The sequence below is a fragment of the Schistocerca serialis genome, chromosome 5, assembly GCF_023864345.2.
Source record: "Schistocerca serialis cubense isolate TAMUIC-IGC-003099 chromosome 5, iqSchSeri2.2, whole genome shotgun sequence".
Classification (NCBI taxonomy): domain Eukaryota; kingdom Metazoa; phylum Arthropoda; class Insecta; order Orthoptera; family Acrididae; genus Schistocerca; species Schistocerca serialis.
The window spans coordinates 322,878,778-322,905,764 of NC_064642.1; the positions used below are offsets into that span (position 1 = coordinate 322,878,778).

At 38.2% G+C, this 26,987-nt stretch overlaps 1 protein-coding gene across 1 annotated transcript in view; it reads right to left on the reverse strand.

Annotated features, from left to right (window-relative positions):
• Positions 1 to 4,115: 4,115 nt before the first annotated feature.
• The window catches only part of LOC126482394 (ER degradation-enhancing alpha-mannosidase-like protein 3), a 207,291-nt gene continuing 184,419 nt past the window's right edge, over positions 4,116 to 26,987 (reverse strand). The window contains exons 18-19 of the mRNA XM_050106508.1: positions 20,319 to 20,452; positions 4,116 to 5,368 (exon numbers count right to left, since the gene is read on the reverse strand). Coding sequence (XP_049962465.1) covers positions 4,823 to 5,368; positions 20,319 to 20,452 — 680 coding nt within the window. The 3' untranslated portion in view covers positions 4,116 to 4,822. The remainder of the gene's footprint in view (positions 5,369 to 20,318; positions 20,453 to 26,987) is intronic.

Sequence of the window (26,987 nt, forward strand, 5' to 3'; positions counted from 1 at the left end):
AGGAATTAGTGACGTTCGGTGGCAGGAGGAACAAGACTTTTGGTCAGGTGAATACAGGGTTATAAATACAAAATCAAATAGGGGTAATGCAGGAGTAGGTTTAATAATGAATAAAAAAATAGGAGGGTGGGTAAGCTACTACAAACAGCATAGTGAACACATTATTGTGGCCAAGATAGACACGAAGCCCACGCCTACTACAGTAGTACAAGTTTATACGCCAACTAGCTCTGCAGATGATGAGGAAATTGATGAAATGTATGATGAGATAAAAGAAATTATTCAGGTAGTGAAGGGAAAAGAAAATTTAATAGTCATAGGTGACTGGAATTTGAGAGTTGGAAAACGGAGAGAAGGAAACATAGTAGGTCAATACGGATTGGGGGTAAGAAATGAAAGAGGAAGCCGCCTGGTAGAATTTTGCACAGAGCATAAATTAAGCATAGCTAACACTTGGTTTAAGAATCATGAAAGAAGGTTGTATACATGGAAGAACCCTGGAGATACTAAAAGGTATCAGATAGACTATATAATGGTAAGACAGAGATTTAGGAACCAGGTTTTAAATTATAAGACATTTCCAGGGGCAGATGTGGACTCTGACCACAATCTCTTGGTTATGAACTGTAGATTAAAACTGAAGAAACTGCAAAAAGGTGGGAATTTAAGGAGATGGGACCTGGATAAACTGACTAAACCAGAGGTTGTAGAGGGTTTCAGGGAGAGCATAAGGGAACAATTAACAGGAATGAGGGAAAGAAATACAGTAGAAGAAGAATGGGTAGCTTTGAGGGATGAAGTAGTGAAGGCAGCAGACGATCAATTAGGTATAAAGACGAAGGCTGGTAGAAATCCTTGGGTAACAGAAGAAATATTGAATTTAATTGATGAAAGGAGAAAATATAAAAATGCAGTAAATGAAACAGGCAAAAAAGAATACAAACGTCTCAAAAATGAGATCGACAGGATGTGCAAAACTGCTAAGCAGGGATGGCTAGAGGACAAATGAAAGGATGCTTATCTCACTAGGGCTAAGATAGATACTGCCTACAGGAAAATTAGAGAGACCTATGGAGAAAAGAGAACCATTTGCATGAATATCAAGAGCTCAGATGGAAACCCAGTTCTAACCAAAGAAGGGAAAGCAGAAAGGTGGAAGGAGCATATAGAGGGTCTATACAAGGGCGATGTACTCGAGGACAATATTATGGAAATGGAAGAGGATGTAGATGAAGATGAAATGGGAGATATGATACTGCGTGAAGAATCTGACAGAGCACTCAAAGACCTGAGTCGAAACAAGGACTCGGGAGTAGACAACATTCCATTAGAACTACTGATGGCCTTGGGAGAGCCATTCCTGACAAAACTCTACCATCTTGTGAGCAAGATGTATGAGACAGGTGAAATACCCTCAGACGTCAAGAAGAATATAATTCCAATCCCAAAGAAAGCAGGTGTTCACAGATGTGAAAATTACCGAACTATCAGTTTAATAAGTCACAGTTGCCAAATACTAATGTGAATTCTTTGCAGATGAATGGAAAAACTGGTAGATGTCGACCTCGGGGAAGATCAGTTTGGATTCCGTAGAAATGTTGGAACACGTGAGGCAATACTGACCTTATGCATTATCTTAGAAGAAAGATTAAGGAAAGGCAAACCTATGTTTCTAGCATTTGTAGACTTAGAGAAAGCTTTTGACAATGTTGATTGGAATACTCTCTTTCAAATTCTGAAGGTGGCAGAGGTAAAATACAGGGAACGATAGGCTATTTACAATTTGTACAGAATCGAGATGGCAGTTATAAGAGTCGATGGGCATGAAAGGGAAGCAGTGGTTGGGAAGGGAGTGAGACAGGGTTGTAGCTGCTCCCTGATGTTATTCAATCTGTATATTGAGCAAGCTGTAAAGGAAACGAAAGAAAAATTTGGAGTAGGTATTAAAATCCATGGAGAAGAAATAAAAACTTTGAGGTTCGCCGATGACATTGTAATTCTGTCAGAGACAGCAAAGGACATGGAAGAGCAGTTGAACGGAATGGGCAGTGTCTTGAAAGGAGGATATAAGATGAACATCAACAAAAGCAAAACGAGGATCATGGAATGTGGTCGAATTAAGTCGGATGATGCTGTGGGAATTAGATTAGGAAATGAGACACTTAAAGCAGTAAAGGAGTTTTGCTATTTGGGGAGCAAAATAACTGATGATGGTCGAAGTAGAGAGGTTATAAAATGTAGACTAGCAATGGCAAGGAAAGCGTTTCTGAAGAAGAGAAATTTGTTAACATCAAGTATAGATTTAAGTGTCAGGAAGTCGTTTCTGAAAGTATTTGTATGGAGTGTAGCCATGTATGGAAGTGAAACATGGATGATAAATAGTTTGGACAAGAAGAGAATAGAAGCTTTCGAAATGTGGTGCTACAGAAGAATGCTGAAGATTAGATGGGTAGATCACATAACTAATGACGAGGTATTGAATAGAATAGGGGAGAAGAGGAGTTTGTGGCACAACTTGACAAGAAGAAGGGACTGGTTGTTAGGGCATGTTCTGAGGCATCAAGGGATCACAAATTTAGCATTGGAGGGCAGCGTAGAGGGAGAGATGAATACACTAAGCAGATTCAGAGGGATGTAGGTTGCAGTAAGTACTGGGAGATGAAGAAGCTTGCACAGGATAGAGTAGCATGGAGAGCTGCATCAAACCAGTATCAGGACTGAAGACCACAACAACAACAATGCGGGACAAATCGGTTGACTTGTAAACATTCGAATATTGATGTGAGAAATGGTGAATATGTTATTTATGGAAGTTCAAATATACCAAGACTGAACTAAAAGTATTCTTCGAGTACTAACCTATTTCAAAAGTAGAGAGTGAGTCTTATAAATTCCTGTTAATCAGCAATATTCTTCAGAGAGGAAGTTTTTGGAGATCGACGTAGCCGGAAATCAAGAGAAGAAGATTGGCTGTACATACCAAGTAAGTCAACCGATGTGAGAGAGGTGTGAATTTTGCAATCCAACTTCACATCGTTTCTTGCCATCGCACATCGTTAGAACATCATTCCTATAAAGATGGGTGCCCATAGAGTATATATAGTTTTCCGTCTACACTGGCTCAAGTAGCAAAATTTTAATTATAGCCACCCTGTTTTCAAATGAAACTATTACTAATAACACTGCATGACATTAATATTTTCCAAACAGCAAGATTTAAAAGAAAGTGGGTATGTTGATGTTAGAAATGTATTTAAGCAAATTCAGAGACTTTTACCTAATTGCCATAACTAACTGGTCTTCACCACCTGAATGAGTTTCTGAACATTCTGAGGTACTGTCAGTTACCTTTAATGAATGGCAGATAATTACACATTTTGAAAAAAGTAGCTAATTTATGTGGATTTCTTACTCAGCATCTTTAACTAATGTGACATCTGTTTTGAAGGACAAAATTTCTAATCTTCATCTTGTGCTGTGGCTGACGGCCTAACATGGGTTTTCAAGCAGTGAGCACATCACTTTTAAGATCATCACTCATAGCACTAGGTCAGTTATCAGAATAATGTGTATAAAAAGGCAAATGTCAACCATAGGGGTTATCTGACACTTCAAATGGCTCTAGGCAGGCCCCTAGACTTAGAACTACTTAAACCTAACTAACCTAAGGACATCACACACATCCATGCCTGAGGCAGGATTTGAACCTGTGATGGTTGCAGCAGCACGGTTCCAGACTGAAGCACCCAGAACTCCTCGGCCAAGTGGCTAGCATCTGACACTTCACCATCTACCAGTCACACCGGTAAAAACTCATACACCACCATACATTATCCTCAAACAAAGTCCGATGATTCTGTCTTTTAAACAACTATGTGGTAATGTATCACTTGTTGAGATAGTTGCAGCTAATGGCCAAGATTATTTTAAAACTACTACTCAAGTTTTTAGACAGAGTTGCCTGATGTCAAACTAGGTTAACGGTTGTGATGTTACCTTTTGATTTGAATGTTTATCCACCAAATTCAGTGGATTAATTCTTAATATAACTTCAATTACTTCAGTACATTGATTTCATAACAGGATGTATAATGAGAAGTACTTAAAACAATCCGTATTACATAAAAATATTTCATCAATCTTTATTTGCAAGATAAAATTTTTTTAGTGTATTGTTACACCATATGGTAAAACAGTTCCATATCTCCAGTTTCACACAATGCATCGAAATTTAGAATATGCACAATTATATACAAATACAATGTACAAATTAGAATAAAACATCTACAATAAATATGTTTTGGAATTGTTTTTAATTTCATAGAATATATAACGAGGTAAAACAGGCGTCATAATTTTATTTAAAAATATGTCTGTATTACAACAAAGAAATATCTTTAAGGTCTTTTATGCATTTCCTTCATAAGTACAGTGCAGGTGAAGAATATACAATAACCAGCTTGAGCACATATAGGCCATATTATATTTCCCAATTTAAGTTAATGGTTGCATAAAAAAAGACACACACACTATAGAAAGTATATGGTGCACTTAAGTGAATTATAAAACATAATGACAACTAATGATGCCATTTTGAATAATCTGTAACACAGGAAAGTAAAATGAAAGACAACATAATTGTAACATATTACATTATTACATGTAACTTTGTGTTGCTTTCAGGCTCATGTCTCACTGAAACACAGCATGAACTGCAAAGAGTCACATTTATTTTCACTTGTATGATCACTTGAATATTGTTCATCTAACAAATGTCTTTTTATCTTAATAAATCAAAGACCATCTAAGGATCTGTCTACAATCACAGCTCATCAATGTGTTTTACAAATTTTCCCGTAGGCTGTTCATTTTGGTTGGATACAGTAGAATCAGGAATCTTACTTTCATGAGCACTTTCTTCTGTCCGTACAGGATCTTTATCACTATGGTGAGAAAGAGGAGATGTTGCAGCTGAAGGGTCAGATGGAAGTTCTATATTATTAATCTCACCAGCTGCAGCTAAGCTTGCTATTTCAGCAAGCAACCAAGCTGCCTGAGCACGTGTGGATCCAGGTTCACGAGCCAGCAGTTTACGATATAAGTCCATGGTTGCTGCCGATGGCGGTGGTACACCTTGTTCTGCGCCAACCACTCGAGCCAACACAGCATTGCGCAACTGTGTCCACTGCATCTCGGAAGGACTAGGTGGGCTTGGACTTGGTGCTACATCTTCTGCATGATCGGTTTCTGATTTTAAGTCCAAATCTGCCTCTTCTTTTTTCCGAGAGATTCTAATCACTTCTGCACCACCATTATTAGTATGAACGGTAGCACGGAAGTCAGATGATTCAGATTTGGTTATAGCTTCCTAAAAGCAAGAGAGAGCATTCTTATTAACTGCCATTTTTATTATTAGGGTAGTGAATATTAAACATGACAGAAACTACCTGCTGGTTTACCTTAAACATAATGACAAGACCAAGTAAAAAGAAGTACTTTTTTACCATCAGTCTTTTGATCAGTTTGATGCTATCATCTTTTCCTAGCCTGTGCTAATCTTTTCGACCCTATGTAACTACTACAGCCAACATCTTCTATAATCTGTTTTGCACACTCCAGCCTTTGCTATTTATTTTAGACGATTATTGTTCCTTCCAGTGTCAAGTTAATTATTTGTAGATACTGTAGTACATGTCACACTAGCGTGTCTCTTCTTCTAGAAACAGTCTTTTATAGAATTCTTTCCCCAACTGGTATTTTAAGAACAACTTCATTTAATACTTTACCTGTTCACTTAGTTTTTCAAATGGTTCCAGTTTCTTCCTCTGCGAATTCCTGTACTGTCATACAATACAGTGTTCGAAATGTACACTTTCAGGCACTTCTTCTTCATGTCAATATCTGATACGAGCGAAAATTGAATGATCATATGATACCAGAAGCAAACTTTCGTAGCCTTTAGCAATCTTTCTTGCCTCAGTCATCCTGTCTCATGCTCTCAATTTTGATGTTACAACAATTTATTATTCTTCTTTCTACTACTCTTCTTGAGCATAGTTTTTGCTTTACTCATGGTTAAGCCATATTCTGTGCTAAGTATACTGTCCACTACTTTCAGCAAATTGTCTTGTCTCCCTTACATCTGGACAGACGGACTACATCATCTGTGAACCTTGGCAATGACATCAGTTCCTCTTGAACTTTTATTCCCTTTCTGAATCTTTCTTTCACTTCTTTTCATTGCTTTTATCATGTACAAGTTGAATGACAGTGGCAATAAGCTGCTACCATGCCTTATATCTTAACATTAACTTGTTTTTCTTGACCTTCCACTTTTATTATTCCTAACTGAATTTTGCCGATGTCACAGATTATTTACCTGGATCTGTAATTTTACCCTGAACCATTAGAACTGTGACCATCTTATCCCACTGCACATTGTCAAAGGCATATTTCAGGTACACAAATACTGGGAAGGTTTTCTGGCTTCTTTTTATTTTTCTTTACAATCTGCCTTCTGCAACTAAATGAAGAGAAAGAGTTGCTGCTCTGGTATCTTTTTTAACAAAATTGTTCTTCCTTCATTAAGTCTTCAATTTTTCTTTCTACTCTTCATGTTTATGCATAGGCATCATCTTTGGTGAAAGAATGCTCTTTTTAAAATCCCTATACAGATTTTTGAAAATTGAATTAACTTCCAGTTCCTGCACTTCCTAAAAGTTCATCAACTCCTGTTGTCTTGTTTGAGCTTAGATTATTCAATACTCTGATCACTTCCCTAAAGCGCCCATTTCTTCCACATACCACTTTTCTCTGGCTCTTTTCTCACACTTTGGGGCAGTTTCTTTCCTTCATACAGGCATCTGATGGCCTCCTGCCATATGTACACACTTTCTTTGGCAGTTAAAATGGTTTTCCATCTGATCCTTGTAGGTTAACACCTTTACAGTTTACTTCTCTAAATCTATACCTATTTTTCTTGTACACTTTCTTCCTTAAATCATGATTTTCTCAACATCTTTAAATGTCTCCCTCATCCTTTATGATTTAGCCTGTTTGCTCTTCCTATTAATCTTACTTCTAAGCAATTTATACTGCTGCCTTTCTACCCCATTCATAAGATATACATGTTTCCTTTTTTGATCTATAAGCTCAAGTATTTCCTGAGTCATCAGTGGCTTCTTCACCTCTGTTTCTGATATACTTACACTGCCCTGACCTATCCCAATTAATTCCTTTTTATTATACTCCTTTCTTCTTCTATTGAACTACTCTTGATGTTCCTACTTAGTATAATGTCACTGCTTAACAGAATTTTCACATTGCTCATTCTGAGATAAATTTTCGTATTCTAATCTAAGCAATGGCCGATACTGAATCCAGGATACTTGTCCCCTGAAGTACTAGTCAAAGAGATGAATCCCTGAACCATGGAGCCTGTATAAAACACAGTTAGCTTTCTCAAACATACAAGTACCTGTAAAATATAAAAAACAAAAGTCCACTTCATTTTGATACTATAGATAGGTTCTACTGTTCTGTTCCAAGATTTTAATACAAGGTGAAAGAGAAGGTTATATGAGAGTGTTATACAGTCTTTATTGTCCTATAGCAACAACACAAAAAAGTTTCCATAATTACTCTGGGGGAAAAAAAAGAGGGAAAAACACACTCACTCACTCTCTCTCTCTCTCTCTCTCTCTCTCTCTCTCACACACACACACACACACACACACACACACACGCACACACAGATTTGTGCGACGTACATGAAATTGGTAGGCATGTTTCAAATTTTGTACCAGTTGCATAAGAGTGGTACTAGTAGTGCCGCTATGCCACTATGAGGATGTAAATCAGGTTTGCTTTAAACACATGCTGTAATTGTTGTGAGCATTAATTACCTTTGAGAATGGACATAGTGAGCTGATGTTAGTCAAGAATGTCTTAAGGGTGATAAAGATGCCATTATCAACACTCACTGAGTTTGAACAAGGTCGTGTTATTGGGTTAGAAGAAGTTGGATGGTCCTTGGGCAGTACTGCAGAAAGACTCGGAAGGACAGTAACCACTGTACATGATTGCTGGCAGTGGTAGTCACGAAAATGTACTGCTGCTAGGAGACAAGGCTCCAGACGGCCACATGACATTCCTGAGAGGGATGACCATCGTGTTATGCGTATGGCTCTGGCACATCATACTGCATCTGCAGCAGCAATTTAAGCAACAGTTTGAACCACATTGACACCACGAACTGTTACAAATCAGTTACTGCAAGGACAGTTCCGTGTTTGATGCCCCACAGCGTACATTCCACTGACCCCAAACCACCACCATTTGCGACTTCAGTGGAGTCAAGCAAGAGCTCATTGGAGAGCAGGGTGGAGATCTCTTATTTGATATACCTATTTAACCTCCAGTATTTTACTGTAGGAACATGTTTCAAAAGCTTCTGTTCTCTTCTTGTCTATACTCTCCATCATCCAGATTTCATACACATAATTTCTGAAAAAAGACTTTCTTAACATTTAAATTTTATATTTGATGTTAATGTATTTCTCTTTTCTAGAAAATATTTCCTTCTTACTGTCAGTCCACATTCTCTATCTTCTTTACTTCTGCTGTAAGCTAATTTGCTAACCAACTATTGAAAGTCATCTACTAATTTTAGTGTCCCATTTCCTACCCTAATTCCCTAAGCCACACATGATTTTTAATTCAACTGTACTTATTAACCCTTGTTTTACTTTTATTGATGTCCTTTTCACAGCCTCTTTTCAAGGCACTATCCATTCTACTCAACTGATCTTCCAAGTCTTTTCCTATCTCTGGCAGAATTACTTCACCTTGAAGTTCAATTCTTTTTCCAATTTTTTCTTGATTGCCTTTACTTCCTTCTCTATGCATACATTCCATAACTTGGGTTGTAGACTTCAACCCTGTCTCACTCCTTTCTCGTAACTTGAGTCTGGTTTCTGTACAGGTTGCAGAGAAAACCTTCCTGTGTTCTATTGCTGATAACTTCTGAATATCAAAGAATACATTTTAGTCAATATTGTCAAAAGCTTTTCCTAAAATTACAAATACAGTCTTGTTTTTCTTCACTACATCTTAGCTGTAGGGTCAATACTACCTCTCACATTCCTACAATTCTCTGAAACTGATCTTCCCACAGATCAGCTTCTATCTGTCATTCCAGTCTTCTGTAGATAATTCATATTAGCGTTTTGCAATCATGACTCATTAAACTGATGCATGTCTTCAGCGTCTGCCTACTTTGGCACTGGTATTAACACATTCTTCCTGAAGTCTTTTGTATCCTACACACTAGGTGGAACAGTTACATGACGAAAGTGCAAATTTTTCCATTTCAGACTGTTATTTATTTAAACTTTTACTTTGTTTCACAACTGGTTTTGGTTTTTTAAGGATACAGGGTATTTATAAATGGTGGAAAAATCGAAATTTTTTTATGACTTTATTAAATTCTTTAGTCTTCCTGATTATATTGATATATACATTATAGGGTTTCAAATGAAAAATGACCTATATACATGAAATTTTAAAGTTACGGTCATGTATGCTGCCACGCCCCCTTTATTTCTGTTACAGAAACCAGTATTATTTCGAAAAGAACAGTGAAATTTCTGTTTCCAGCAATTATATGTATGACACATTGTATATGTTGGTAACAGTGCAGGTTTCTAGTATCCGTAAATGATTATCTTTGCTAGTATCTACTTTTGTTCACTGCAGCAGTTTGTTCATGTGTTACTGAATGATTGTTGCCCAAGTGCTACATATATTTGTGGGAGTACATATCCTTTAGTGTGCAATAAATAAGAACTATGCCACGAATCAAGAAATTCAATAAAAGGATATTCCGTGGTAACACAGGTGCCTGATGTTACCAACACTACTGATATGCCAGGTAATCAAGTTTTGTCATTTGACCTAACTGTGTGAAACTCAGAGATAGAGGCAAGTTATAAATTCAAAGGTTTGGTCTTAAAAAATTTTCAAATGTTCAGTCTTGTAAGTTTTCTGTCATTAAATGCTGCTTTCGCTTTCACAGTGGTTGCTGTGTGTAATAAATGCCAACTCATCTCTTGGTTTGGATTCCAAATTAAATTAAAGATCATGTTACAACTGGCTGGGCAAATCAGTTCACAGATCATAGGTGGCCACAACTTCCAATAAGATTACGACTAGTGAACAACATAGTGTTCAGATGACACTTTTCATTGCTGGGGTCTTCAGTCTGAAGATTGGTTTACTGCAGCTCTCCATGCAACTCTATCCTTCACAAATTTCTTCACCTCCGAATAAATACTGAAACATAATCAATTTCTCTTAATTATTATGTCAGCACATCTCCTGAGGTAGGTGGTCTATAAAAGCATAAGATTACTATGTTTGATCAATCTTTGGTGCTTATGTTGATCCAAAGTAGTTCACTCTCTGATCTGTGATACATTCACTATCTACTAATGCACTGGTTTTGGCAATAAATTCACCATAATAATTTATGTCTAACCCTCCGTGTGACATACATTCCAATCTGTACTTAAGATTCTGCTGCTACTCACATCTAGGTTTTCCTAGGCCATCACATCCAATCCTGGAACTGCTGATCTCTCCGAAAAACAACTTAGGAAAACACCTCCTGTCACCCAGTATTATCCTGATTTTGAATGTGTTAAATCACCTACTTTGACAAGGATAAGACTTCTTAAGATAAAGTCCTTAAATTAGGTCCTTTCTGTCTGACATTCTGGACACCACACCAAAAATAGCTGTTCATTGTTCCCCTAAGTTCTATAATATCCTGGTCAGACCCAATGTTGCTCCTGCACCAATTTCCCTACACGCCGGCTCCTACTCGTGTGACTGCCGCCACTGTAACACTCGCCCTATGCAACCTCTTACCACCACCTATACCAGCCCAGTAAATGGCAAAACATATACTATCAAAGGGACAGCCACCTGTGAAATGACACATGTTGTGTACTGCCTGACACACAAACACTGCTCTGCCTCCTACACTGGTACAACTATTATTAAATTTCATCAGCTATGATGATTGGGCACAGAAAGAGGGTCTACAAAGGCAACACAAAGTGTCCTGTGGATCATGCTGTATAACATGACAGTCATGACCTCAGTGCCTCTTTTACCACACGTGCCATCTGAATTCTCCCTGCTGACATCAGTTTCTCAGAACACCACAGGTAGGAACTGGCGTTACTAAATGTGCTTGGTACTCACCATCCATGTGGACTACATTTATGTTAATTTCTTTGGCCTCAGCATTTATTTTCAGTAACTACTCCTTTTCTTTGCTCACTTTTAGTTTTCTATATATTTTATTTTCTGACTGTCTATCTTACCCTGACCTCCACCTCTACAACATAACAATGCACTTGGCTTTCTGCCCTTGCTAACTCTTGCATGAGGTTTTGTCCGTAATCTTTGTCTTGGTTACTGCCCTAAAAAATTTGTTCAAATGGCTCTGAGCATGATGGGACTTAACATTTGAGGTCATCAGTCCCCTAGAACTTAGAACTACTTAAACCTAACTAACCTAAAGACATTACACACATCCATGCCTGAGGCAGGATTCGAAGCTGCGACCATAGCGGTCGAGCGGTTCCAGACTGAAGCACCTAGAACTGCTTGGCCACACCGGCCGGCCCTTACTGCCCTACCTTACACCTTTATGTTCTAACATTTTCTAATCTCACCCTTGCAGCCCCCAACAATCAGTCTTTCCTTCTCATCCCATTTGGTAAGACTCCTCTGACACAGGGTTCTAGCTGACTTTTCCCTAATTCTCCCCATTTCCTAAGCCTTGCCAGTCCTTTTCCTTCATCCCTCTTTTTTCTCCTTCAACCCTCATGCCAGCAGAAGGAGCCTCTGGCTCCAAAAGCTTGCACATTTCCATAACTTTTTTGTGTGCTTTCTCCTGCCACCCCACTAGGCAAATATACTTTTTATCTATCCAACTATAAGTCCCATCTCACGCTTAATTCAGTGATCATATTTTCATGATTACTACATAGCCATAACACCATGTCTGCTATCTGTTTTGCCTGGACCTCTTCAGATCAGCATGCTATCTCTTTATCTGTTGAAATGTACCTACATAAAGCCATTCACACTAAAGAGCCACTCTGATACAGTCTTGGTATCTGTGGATGGTGCATCTACAGTGGTGATCAACCTCTTGCCCACTATGCTGGAGGTCTAAGGCTTTCATAGGCAGGCATTACCTTCCAAATCTAGTCCACAAACAGATCTCCCATGCAGTATCCACACACAGTGTTAGTGAACTGCTTATAGATGTTGACTCTGACATTACTGGAATATCAGAGCACCACTTCAAGACTGTGATAATTTAGCGGCTTTCTTTATTGGGATACAGATCATCCACCTATTTTTCAGGGAGCTTTTTATAGAGTGGAGCAGTAGCCATACATGTGAGAAACAGTATTCCATTTGAATCTATTGACATTTCAAAATACTGCACTGAACAAATCACTGAATACTGTGCAGGAGCAGTTGAACATGGCAAAACTAAACTTTTAATCATAATTATCTATAGGTTCCCTAACTCTGATTTCAAGAAATATCTGTTCAAGCTAGAGTGTTCTTGATTCATGTATAGAAACTACTAAAAATTAGTTGTATGTGACGGTTTTATGAGTGACTGTGCACAGAAAAGAATGTTGAAGATCTCCTAAATTCATATCATCTGATACAGGCTGCTATCTGAAGTACACCTCTGTGATAGGACTTTCTCTGCAATATATCATATGTCCCCGTAACCCTCCTGGCCTCAACCTTTGTTAGTCATTGTCCTCTCACATCCAGTCCCTTCTCTGTTCCCACTCCAGCACTACATAGCCCTCATTCCCCCATTGCAACCAGTCTTTTTAGTTATCTTCTTTTCCGCTATACCCCCCCCACCCTCCCCACCTCTCTGCTGCCACCTGTCTAACCTCCCGACTGCACGTAGCTACCCTACCCTCTTTCCACCTCACCCCTGCGTGCACCCCAACAGCACGCCACTGTCCACCCAACAGCATGCCACTGTCCGCCACCCCTACCCTACTATCCCTCCCGCTCCCCGTCCAAACCTCCTCCTTACCCCACCCAATAACCACTCCCATCATGCACTGGTGCTGCAACTTGCAGTGTGGCCTCAATTGCCACAGACTGCTGTTGTGTGTGTGTGTGTGTGTGTGTTGCGTTTGCATGAATGTGTATATGTGTGTTTGTCATCTAATTTTGATGAAGGCCTTACTGGCCAAAGGCTAATTTGTGGCCGTCTTTTTGTTGTGCCTATCTGTGACTCAGCATCTTTGCTATGTGGTGAGTAGCAACTTCCTTTTCACAATATTGCTACATCCCATCCCGGATTTTCCATTTTTTTTATTCTTGCACTTATCTTGTTGGTTTAAGCACTGTGTCAATACTATATCTTCTGAGAATTATGCTGATGCACTCTCTGAATGATTTTGAGAATGGGAGGAAAACTCTGCACGTTTAGTTGGTTCTTTTCCTTTACAGGTTCCAGACCTTTCAAAGTTCTAGATCTTTTAGGGTGCAGTGTCCTGTTTATCTCTTTGTCAGAGTAATCATTTCTTCTAAAGGCAGTTCTTAAATGACAGAGCTCCTCCTCCAAATACTGTGATTCACAAATTCTTTTAGCCCACACCAATTTTTTGATCACTCCTCTTTTCTGCTTGGGATGGTGGCTCGAATTTCTATGAAGATATCTGTATATCTGTTGTGGGAGTGGGATTTCTGTAGACTATGTTCACTACAGTTCCATTGCGTTTTCTCAGTATTTGTATATCCACAGAAGAAATTTGACCTGTCTGTCTTTTTTTCCCACAATGAACTAGGTATTAGGATTAACATCATCCTAAGATTTAGATATTGTGAGTGTTCTTTTTCTCCATGAGGCCACATAATGAAAGAATCAACAACATACCAAAACCATGATGGTTTCCTCCTTGCCATCTGAAGAGCTGCTTGATGTGAGGCAATGTTTAAAAAGTTCTGCCATAACTAGTAGAACATTACATCATTGGGAGGAACCATAGTGAACAGTAGTACAGTAATCCCACAAGTCAGACAATCAATGGCACTAATAACAGATTTTAATGGAATGCCAAGACTGTGAATTTTTGGTAAACCATACAATCTCGGTTGGCGACATTTCTGATTTGATGGGCCCCTTCTTGTCAATGGGAGAAATAAAATAGGCTTTTATTAGCCTGTTCATATTCTAATGGTTCTAACATGTACCAAATTTTAATTTATCTTATGCTGCACAATGTACATAAATTACTACTCGAAAGGTACCTGAAGTAAGTGATAGTTTGACATGAAAAGTAGTCTACTTTGTTTATTTTCATTACAATGTCATATGGTATTATCTCTTGGGGTAACTCTTCCCATTCTCAAAGGATATTTTTGGCTCAGACACGGACAGTTCGGGCAATAGTGGTGTCAATTCACGAACCTCTTGTCGACCCCTGTTCACTAGTCTGGGTATTCTGACACTAGCCTCTCAATATGTATATTCTTTACTGCCATTTCTTGTTAACAATATCAGCTTATTCTCAACAATTCACAGTTTTCACTCAGTTAATACTAGGCAAAAATCCAATCTGCATCTGGATCGCACTTCCTTGACTCTTGTGCCAAAAGGCGTGCAGTATACTGCTGCATCCGTTTTCAATAAGCTACCACAAGAATCCCCCCCATGAACCATGGACCTTGCCGTTGGTGGGGAGGCTTGCATGCCTCAACGATACAGATAGCCATACCGTAGGTGCAACCACAACGGACTGGTATCTGTTGAGAGGGCAGATAAACGTGTGGTTCCTGAAGAGGGGCAGCAGCCTTTCCAGTGGTTGTATGGGCAACAGTCTGGATGATTGACTGATCTGGCCTTGTAACACTAACCAAAACACGACCTTGCTGTGCTGGTAATGCGAATGGCTGAAAGCAAGGGGAAACTACAGCCGTAATTTTTCTCTGAGGGCATGCAGCTTTACTGTATGATTAAATGATGATGGTATCCTCTTGGGTAAAATATTCCAGAGGTAAAATAGTCCCCCATTTGGATCTCCGGGTGGGGACTACTCAAGGGTGCATCGTTATCAGGAGAAAGAAAACTGGCGTTCTATGGATCGGAGCGTGGAATGTCAGATCCCTTAATCGGGCAGGTAGGTTAGAAAATTTAAAAAGGGAAATTGATAGGTTAAAGTTAGATATAGTGGGAATTAGTGAAGTTCGATGGCAGGAGGAACAAGACTTTTGGTCAGGTGAATACAGGTTTATAAATAGAACTAAATAGAAACCTACTTCCAACAGGGAATCGTATAGCGCTCTTAGAAAAAAAGTGTTCCAAGACTGTTACCTGAAATGCTCCTCCATGATACTGACAAGAGGAAGATTGACTTAATAATTAAATCACTAAAGACCAAGAACTCTCATGGATATGACAGGGTATCTAGCAGAATACTCAAGTATTGTTCTATGTATGTTAGCCCAGTACTTAACCATATCTGTAACTTTTCCTTTAGGAGTGGCCGGTTTCCTGACCGATTAAAGTACTCTGTAGTGAAGCCACTTTATAAAAAGGGAGACAGGGATAATGTTGACAACTTTAGACTTATTTCTATGCCGTCGGTGTTTGCTAAAGTTATCGAGAAGATTGTATATACAAGGTTACAGGAGCATTTAAATTCACATAATTTGCTGTCAAATGTACAGTTTGGTTTTAGAAATGGTTTAACAACTGAAAATGCTATATTCTATTTTCTCTGTGAGGTTTTGGATGGATTAAATAAAAGGTTGCGAACGCTACGTGTTTTCTATGATTTAACGAAGGCTTTTGACTGTGTTGACCACAAAATATTACTGCAGAAGTTGGACCATTATGGAGTAAGGGGAGTAGCTTAGAATTGGTTCGCCTCTTACTTTAAGAACAGAAAGCAGAAGGTAATTCTCTGCAATACTGAGAGTGGTAGTGATGTTCAGTCGCAATGGGGCACTGTTAAGTGGGGCGTTATGACATGCCTTCTAGTATTACATGTGATTCAAAAATATTTCTGTTTGCTGATGACACCAGCTTGGTAGTGAAGGATCTTGTGTGTAATATTGAAACAGTACCAAATAATGTAGTTCATGAAATAAGTTTGTGGCTTGTGGTAAACAATTTGATGCTAAATCACAGTAAGACTCAGTTTTTACAGTTTCTAATTCACAATCCAACAAGAACCGATATTTTGATCAGACAGAATGGGCATATTATAAGCGAGACAGAACAGTTCAAGTTCCTAGGCGTTCGGATATATAGTAAGCTGTTGTGGAAAGCCCACGTCCAGGATCTTGTTCAGAAACTAAATACTGCTTTATTTACCATTAGAACAGTATCTGAAATAAGTGACAGTTCAACACGAAAAAGTAGTCTACTTCGCATATTTTAATACACTTATGTTGTATGGTATTATTTTTTGGGGTAATTCTTCTGATTCAAAAAGGGTATTTTTGGCTCAAAAACGGGCTGTTCGAGCTATATGTGGTATAAATTCGAGAACCTCTTGTCGACCTCTATTCAATAGTCTGGGAATTCTGACATTGCCTTCACAGTATATATTTTCTTTAATGTTGTTTGTTGTTAGCAATATTAATCTATTCCCAAGAGTTAGCAGCTTTCACTCAGTTAATACTAGGCAGAAATCAAATCTGCATGTGGAATGCACTTCCTTGACTCCTGTGCAGAAAGGAGTGCAGTATTCTGCTGCATCCATTTTCAATAAACTACCACAAGAACTCAAAAATCTTAGCAGTAGCCCAAACTCTTAAGTATAAACTGAAGAGTTTCCTCATGGCTCACTCCTCCTATTCTGTCGAGGAGCTCCTGGAAGAGCTAAAAAATTAAGCAAATTCCAGTGTTACATTGTTGATTTTCTTTATTTAAACTTAAGACTTATCACCTAATATGTTTTTTATATATAATTTTATCTGTTTCTACTATCATGTTATAATTTCATGTATTGACTCGTTCCATGACCATGGAGATTTCTCCTTAATTTGGTCCCACGGAACAATAAATAAATAAATAAATAAATACAAAATCAAATTGTGGTAATGCAGGAGTAGGTTTAATAATGAATACAAAAATATGAGTGTGGTTAAGCTACTACAAACAGCATAGTGAATGCATTGTTGTGGCCAAGATAGACACGAAGCCCACGCCTACTACAGTAGTACAAATTTATATGCCAACTAGCTCTGCAGATGATGAAGAAATTGAAGAAATGTATGATGGGATAAAAGAAAATATTCAGGTAGTGAAGGGAGGCGAAAATTTAATAGTCATGGGTGACTGGAATTCAACAGTAGGAAAAAGAAGAGAAGGAAACGTAGTAGGAGAATATGGATTAGGGCTAAGAAATGAAAGAGGAAGCCGCCTGGTAGAATTTTGCACAGAGCATAACTTAATCATAGCTAACACTTGGTTCTTGAATCATGAAAGAAGGTTGTATACATGGAAGAACCCTGGAGATAGATTATATAATGGTAAGACAGAGATTTAGGAACCAGGTTTTAAATCATAAGACATTTCCAGGGGCAGATGTGGACTCTGACCACAATCTACTGGTTATGAACTATAGATTAAAACTGAAGAAACTGCAAAAAGGTGGGAATTTAAGGAGATGGGACCTGGATAAACTGACTAAACCAGTGGTTGTACAGAGTTTCAGGGAGAGCATAAGGGAACAATTAACAGGAATGGGAGAAATAAATACAGTAGAAGAAGAATGGCTAGCTTTGAGGGATGAAATAGTGAAGGCGGCAGAGGATCAAGTAGGTAAAAAGACGGGGGCTAGTAGAAATCCTTGGGTAACAGAAGAGATACTTAATTTAATTGATGAAAGGAGAAAATACAAAAATGCAGAAAATGAAGCAGGCAAAAAGAAATACAAACGTCTCAAAAATGAGATCGGCAGGAAGTGCAAAATGGCTAAGCAGGGATGGCTAGAGGACAAATGTAAGGATGTAGAGGCTTATCCCATGATGGGTATGGTAGATACTGCCTACAGGAAAATTAAAGAGACCTTTGGAGAAAAGAGAACCACTTGCATGAATATCAAGAGCTCAGATGGAAACCCTGTTCTAAGCAAAGAAGGGAAAGCAGAAAGGTGGAAGGAGCATATAGAGGGTCTATACAGGGGCGATGTTCTTGAGGACAATATTATGGAAATAGAAGAGGATGTAGATGAAGATGAAATGGGAGATATGATACTGCGTGAAGAGTTTGACAGGGCACTGAAAGACCTAAGTTGAAACAAGGCCGCAGGAGTAGACAACACTCTATTAGAACTACTGACAGCCTTGGGAGAGCCAGTTCTGACAAAACTCTACCATCTGGTGAGCAAGATGTACGAGATAGGCAAAATTCCCTCAGACTTTAAGAAGAATATAATAATTCCAATCCCAAAGAAAGAAGGTGTTGACAGATGTGAAAATTACCGAACTATCAGTTTAATAAGTCACAGTTGCTAAATACTAACACGAATTCTTTACAGACGAATGGAAAAACTAGAAGCCAACCTCGGGGAAGATCAGTTTGGATTCTGTAGAAATGTTGGAACAAGTGAGGCAATACTGACCCTATGACTTATCTTAGAAGAAAGCTTAAGGAAAAGGCAAACCTACATTTCTAGCATTTGTAGACTTAGAGAAAGCTTTTGACAATGTTGACTGAAATACTCTCTTTCAAATTCTGAAGGTGGCAGGGGTAAAATACAGGGAGCGAAAGGCTATTTACAATTTTTACAGAAACCAGATGGCAGTTATAAGATTCGAGGGGCACGAAAGGGAAGCAGTGGTTGGGAAGGGAGTGAGACTGGGGTGTAGCCTCTCCCCGACGCTATTCAATCTGTATATTAAGCAAGCAGTAAAGGAAACAAAAGAAAAGTTTGGAGTAGGCATTAAAATCCATGGAGAAAAAAAAAAAACTTTGAGGTTCGCCGATGACATTGTAATTCTGTCAGAGACAGCAAAGGACTTGCAAGAGCAGTTGAACGGAGTGGGCAGTGTCTTGAAAGAAGGGTATAAGACGAATATCAACAAAAGCAAAACGAGGATAATGGAATGTAGTCAAATTAAGTTGGGTGATGCTGAGGGAATTGGATTAGGAAATGAGACACTTAAAGTAGTAAAGGAGTTTTGCTATTTGGGGAGCAAAATAACTGATGATAGTTGAAGTAGGGAGGATATAAAATGTAGACTGGCAATGGCAAGGAAAGCGTTTCTGAAGAAGAGAAATTTGTTAACATCGAGTATTGATTTAAGTGTCAGGAAGTAGTTTCTGAGAGTATTTGTATGGAGTATAGCCATGTATGGAAATGAAATATGGATGATAAACAGTTTAGACAAGAGGAGAATAGAAGCTTTCAAAATGTGGTGCTACAGAAGAATGCTGAAGATTAGATGGGTAGATCACATAACTAATGATGAGGTATTGAATAGAATTGGGGAGAAGAGGAGTTTGTGGCATAACTTGACTAGAAGAAGGGATCAGTTGGTCGGACATGTTCTGAGGCATCAAGGGATCACCAATTTAGTACCGGAGGGCAGCATGGAGGGTAAAAATCATATAGGGAGACCAAGAGATGAATACACTAAGCAGATTCAGAAGGATGTAGGCTGCAGTAGGTACTGGGAGATGAAGAAGCTTGCACAGGATAGAGTGGCATCGAGAGCTCCATCAAACCAGTCTCAGCACTGAAGACCACAACAACAACAACAACAACCACAACCACAAGAATTTAAAAATCTTAGCAGTAATCCACGCACTTTCAAATCAAGACTGAAGTTTCCTCGTGAGTCACTCGTTCTATTCTGTCAAGGAGTTCCTTGAAAAATTAATCCGATTCTGGTGTTATACTGTTGACTGCATTTACATAAACATATGGCTTGTCTTTTTTTGGGTTCATAAAGTTTTATTTTATCTATTATTAATTTTATGTTGTAATTTCGTGTACTGACACATTCCACACCCTTGGTGATTTGCTCCTCAATTTGGTCTTATGGAACTTGATGTGTAAAATAAAAAAAAAATACATAGGAAATAAACCAGTTTTCATTGCAAAAATTACAAATGGGTGAAGGTATACCATTCACGTGAATTTTTCCGTATTAATAGGTCTTTCTCCTATTGTAATATCTGAGTTAATAAGAAGATAACAGTTTGTGAACAACAGGGAAAAGTACTTCAGATAAATTACCTCTTGAAGCTTCTCTTGTTCTTCTAGATACTCATGTACGGACTCCTTTAATTTTCGAAGTGTGGCTTCCACAGTATCTTTATTCTTGTAGAAATTGTCCTGACCCTCTTTCCTGGGCTGATCTGTCTTCTTGCCTGTCAAATCAGGTGGGTGTTGCACATGAAAAAAGAAGTTCATAGCACATTTTTGTTTTAGCTGGTAATATGTACTCAATGAAACTACTGACTTATCAAACATAGGAAAGAAGGCATCCAAAACCTCATCATTTAATGCAACTGCTGATAAATCACAAAGCTGAAATATACTGTCAATCACTATTAGTAAACACAAATGTTTCACACAACAAAACACGTAGCTTAGATGTAAATGCATTTGACAGTGGAGAGAAATCTTGAGATATACAGCAAGCCTGTTGTCAGAATTTTGTGCACATGATACAGAAAAAGTTAACCATAACTAATTTATGGTTACAGCAGTCACTGTGAATACATCATCAACACAATCAGAGTAGATAATAATATGAACTGACATACTACATTGATTCTGCATATGCTTATTACTACATGATAAACACAAAATAAATTATAGTGTTAAGTGATGCAATACATAATTAACAATATTTGGTAAATGAGGTTTACTTGTTATGATGTTCCAGAAATTCAGAGACAGAGTACAAGCAGCGGTCCAACAAGAATTGTTTAAGTTTGGTACACATTTTAAGTAAGAAGGCATGTGGTTATGTAACATAGCCCCACTATGATACACTCCTCTTTTGCATAAGTTTGTACTTCCTATGTTTATCTGTAGGTTCAGCTTCTGCATAGTTTCATAAGTGTGTGGATCATAGTTATGTTTGAAGAGGTTGTGAGATATAATCAGACTTTTAAAACGAGATCTACACCAATGCCCATTTGTAAAAATTAGTATGTATATAGTGGCAGTACAATCAGACTTTTAGAAAAATGATATCCAGGAATCCCTACATTTGGTTTTCTTTAACACTGTGGTATGTTTTCCTTAAAATTGTGGAAGTCCCCCTAACAATTATTCTGTACATGGTACATTGTCACCACCAATGAACAGCTTGTATTCCGAGTGAGACTCCTAACAGCATATGAAAGTGTATTCAGTTTTTTATTTAGAGTCTTTATGTATGTCTCCCACTTCAATACCTTCTGAATATGTATGCCTAAAAGTTTTACAATACCGTGGTCACAGTTGCCTAAGACTGCAGTTGCATGTGTGAGAGTTGTGTTTGCACGTGTATACGTATGTGTGCGTTTGTCGTCTAATTCTGACAAAGGCCTTACTGGCCAAAAGCTGTTATTTGTGATACTCTTTTTGTTGTGCCTATCTGCGACTCAGCGTCTCCACTACATGGTGAATAGCAACTTTCCTTTTCACAGTATTGTTACATTCCATCCTGGATTTTCCATTGTTTGATTTTTACCTAAAAGTTTTGTATGACTGACATTTGAGACATTAGTTTCTTCAATAGTGAAAACAGGGATAGAGCCTATTGATCTTGAACCACATTGCTAGGCTATGCATAACCAATGCTGCAGTTTCCTGCAGGTTTTCCTCACCGTGTAATTTAATTTGAGTATTCGCATCACCTGCAAAGAGAGAACTGCAGTTCCATTATGTATTTTATCAGCCAAGTCATTTATATACAGCAGAAATAAGACAGGTACAGAACAGACCCTTGTGGGACTCCATACTTGATTTTTCACTCATTACTGCAAAAACTGGAATGTTTGTCTTTCACTGTCTTTTTATTTTATTTGTGTATTGTGTTGGTGATTATTGACGTGTGATTGGATCCACCCTTCAGACTTGCCTCTAATTTCAAAACTACTTAACTTATGCAAGAGAATGTCATAATCAACAACAATAAAGGCTTTGCTAAGGTAATTAATATTCCAGATACATGTTTCTTATCATCATTTCATTAAGAAAGGGGGGGGGGGGGGGGGGGGGGGAATACAATTGCTGCAATGCTCAAGTTTCTAGCTCTGAATGTTGTGAGACATTTATGAGCATTTCTTTATCTAAGAAGGCTGTTATATCCTCTAAGGAATGTTTTTTTTCTATAATTTTGCTAAAACCTGAAAAAATTGAAAGTGACCTATAATTTGCAATTTCACATATTGCACACTTCTTATGCAGAGGTGTTACTTTTGCAGTTTTTAAACTGTTTGGAAATACCTCACACTCTAGCTTTAATGATGGCATCTGGTATCTCATCAGCACACAGTGAATACTTATTAGGCAATCTTTTAATAATTGTTGACAATTCCCCAGGTGTTGCTGGATACATGAATAACGTATCTGCATGAATTTTTGATCGTTCCTGGAATTACCCATTATTTTGTCATTTTATAATTTTTTTTGCTTTTGAAAGAACCTGTTTTAGTATTCATGTATATCTTTTGCAATAGAATCTCTGTTTACTACTTGCATGTTACAGGCATATATGCATTTATTTTTCAAAATCTGCTCAATGACAGATGCAGAGGTTGGTGTTTTTAATGTTTGTTAACAGCTGAGTTTATGCCGAATGACTGTATTAAATTTATAAAATCCTCTTTGAATTTATTGGATTTTGAGTAATCAATATTCAAGACACAACATATATTATTAATTTTTCTTGGGAGAGCGAATTTCTTCCACAACTTCCTCCATGTGAGTATAAAATATACATAGACAATAGTTTCCCAAATACATTAGTGCACTGCAATCCAAATGATAATGCCACTATTACACTTACAATTTTTATCTTCAATAACTAGTCAGCTTTTGTTGTTTTGGACTCTTGTAATGGATATAATCATGGTAAAATCATGATTACTATAAATGGATCATACTATTTCAGCTAGACTCACTACCATTTTAAAAACAATTCTTTGCAGTTGTCCTGCAGCAGGTACAATGATATCCTGACATATTATTTCCACAGTGCTGATTATCATTATTAGTCATTTGATTTTCTTTGGTCCTAAAGTTTGACAGTTAATTCTGTCATTCCTGTAGGGCACTTAACAGTGCACTTATTGGTGTCTTAACAAATAATTTAGAGGTACAATTTTTGTACAGAGTTATCCAACTTCCTGCTACTGAAGCACAACAAACCACACTAAAAACAATGTGTTTCGGAGAGCTCTTTAATGCATGCATCATTGAAAGTGCATATTTTCACAATACACAAGTATAAGTATGACATCCACCAAATAAACGATGTTAGCTTCTGGAACACTGGAATGAAGACAGTGGCTGTTCAATTTGTTGCTGTCAGACAATCACACTGAACACTGGACACATGGTCTAGTTAGCCAACCACAGCAAAGAATCACAACATAACACCACAATTTTCTTTGTGAGAACACACAAATGCCACGAAAAACTCTCAGTGTCTAGCATTAATAAAACAAGAATGGTTAATGTCCCAAATTATTTACTAACAGGCAAAGCCATGGTTTCACGTGCCTTCAATGGTGAGGAATGTGAAGGCACTGGTTTCCCTGAAAAGCACAGACTGTAATTGCTAGCCATGCCTGCAGCACTCTACTATTACACCAGAGTTCCTACTTTTGTTGGCTGGGTAAAATTTACTGGCACCAATGAAAAAATAATGTCACATTTCTTTCAGATGATATGCTCGATGGAACATGTATTCACATAGACAACTCATGAAATGTTGGACTTTCTGTCATACTGTGTCATAGCATATCTGATATCTTGCCACCGTTTTTACATATTTGGTGTATGAATGGAACAATCAGCCAGGTCTATGAAATTAACAATATGGTACACTCTCAAGTGCTGTTAACCTTCAGCATCTAGTGTGTCATAGGACTTCCAGCAGTTGCTAATGATTCCTGCTTCAGCACAAACTTTTCTTTGATTATTCTTGTCAAGACTTTCTCAGACCGAAAGTAAAGGGGCTCAAGGATGACTTTTACCTACCCTCAGTGAATTCCACCATACATTCACTGTCTAACTATCTGACGGCCTCTGCCACATTCCTTTTCCCAAATTTTGCCTTCTCTAGTTCAATGATGACTCCTCTTGCTCTCAACTATTGTGAATTGTTACTCACCCACTTGGCAGACACTTTACTACAGAAGGAAGATCAGTCAACATACATGCAAACATGCCAAAATTTGTGACAAGTCTCATCATCTTCAGATAACATGTCGAGATCCACACAGCACGGGCATCAGACATTTTTCAGACCATCTTTTATGAATTACCAAACCAAGTATCAATCCATGCACTACCCTTGAATGTGGAATGAATGTCGGCAATGCAATAACCCGTCTGCTCCTTGTGCCAACAGCTACAGATGAGTCTCTCACCACAACTAGATTTTTTTGCTTTCGTATTTGCTGTCTTCACCAAACCACAACCAAACAGTTAACTTACAACATAATCCAGGTCTCGGACTAAGCTGCAGATCAGCGTGTTACCAAAACCAGATTTTATGCTTTCACATTTGTTGGTTTCACTAACTCACAACCAAAGTGTTGCCATCCAATGTAACCAAGACCTCAGGCTATGCTGCAGATCAGTCTCTCACCACAATTAGATTTGTTGCTATCACATTTGTTGGCCTCAGCAACTCACAACCAAATTGTTACCTTGCAACCTAACCTAGGCCTTAGGCTAAGCTACAGATTGATCAGTCAGTCACAACCACATTTTTCTGGTTTCACATTTGTTTGCTTCGCAACACGCAAGCAATCTGTTACTTTCCAACCTGCCCCAGTCTTCAGGCTGAGCTAAGGATCAGTATGTCATCAAAAGCATGCTTTTTGTGATAATTCAAGCTGTGCTCTTGTGACCCAGCCTAACTACACCCTTGGGGAGTAGGGGGGAGGGGGGGGGGGAGGGAGAGGATGGGAGGGAGGTGAAGTCAAAAACATCCTCACTACACTCCTGAGACTCACAAACTATTCAGGAAACAACAACCAAATATTTGTGACAATGAAGAATCCAAATGTCACAGCAATTTAAGCCATTCTATTGCATCCAAGCCTGAACATACTCTTATAAATCACAACACATTCAGGAAAAACAGCGAAATATTTCTCAAAACCATGAACATAAATGTTACTGCTTCAAGCTTTCCTGGCAGATGTGTTGTAAATTGTCTTCATGGGTTTGCAGTCAGATCACGTTGTGCAAATTTCACAATATTTCCTCGGAGCAACTGTCCGACATCTTCAGATGGTTCAACCTTGCTGGTGGCTAGGTACCTAGCAACCAGAAAGACTGAACCACCTGAAGATGTCAGACAGTTGCTCTGAGGAAATATTGTGGAATTAGCACAACGTGATGCGGCGGCAAACCCGTGAAGACTATTTATGTCACTGCTTCACTTGCAGCAATTTAAACAGTGCTCTTACATCCCAACACAATCATGTCCACAGAAAAATAAGCCCATGTTTGTGACAGTCAAAACTATGTGTGAAGGCATAGCTCTTCTTATTCCTATACTGTATGTATATTAATTAGTGTGTGCACACAATGAAAAAGTCATAATTTATTCACTGGCTAGATCATGTGATAGGCTAACAGCAGCAAACTGCAGATGACATCTTTATTAGTGTTTCGGAAGCTAAGGTGCCATTATTTAGAGGATTTGTATTCCAAAAGTATGCATTTTCAATGATACAGCACATTAATGAGCTCCCAAAAATGTGATGGTTTGTTGTGCAACAGTGGCAGAAAGCCCAATAATGGTATATAAAAATTGTATCAATTTAGAAGATAAAAATGATTAACATATTTTTCAAAAATTAATTGATTTGCCATAAAACATACCTTCTCTCTCACATTCCTACACTAAATCCTTCTCAACGATACGCAATGTAAAATTGATAATTGAATATTAGTATAAAAGTAGTGAAAAAATTACTAAAACAGCATAACAGAAGTTGTGGCTGGCTGATCTCTCGAACTGGATGAGCTAGTCAACATGAATACACATTAAAATTTCCTGTTTAATATTTTAGATATAAGGTCAGGTACAACACAGAAAAAAGTCATACTAGATTCATCTCAACATTGCTTAAAAAAGAAAGCAGATCAACCAATAATCTTTTTGACATGATGGAAAAGACACTCCATTAAAATATGATGTATTGTCACCTGTGCACCTCAGCCACCACCAACTAGTTAGTCCTCCTGTTTGAGAAGGAAGCTCTGTGTATATTTGAGAGTCATATCAAGAATGGTTGTGTGGAGCAGCACCAAGATCTTACAGTTGGTTTTATCAAACAACAATATTAAAGGATGCTGAATGACAGGACAATGAGTCACATTGTGCAGCCTAAATGCCTTCTTGGTTGCAGAATCCACCACTTCATTTCCACAGAATGCCATGAAACTTAGTACCTAGGACAATGACACTTCCTTTCCTGGAGAAGGGCATCCTGGCTATTCTGAACCATTTATCTGCTGGATACAAGTGCTGGTTTGTACTCAGAGCAATCAGCGAATTACAAAAGACGAGGATTTTCAGCCCTCGATCACCTCTCACTTGTGTAAAGTTTAAAATTTACTAAAGTCATTGGGAACTTGCATCCTGAGGACAAATTTGAGGAAAATGGCAGAGCAGTGAACGTTTCTCCCATTTAGACCCATCAATCTAACTACTTTAAAATC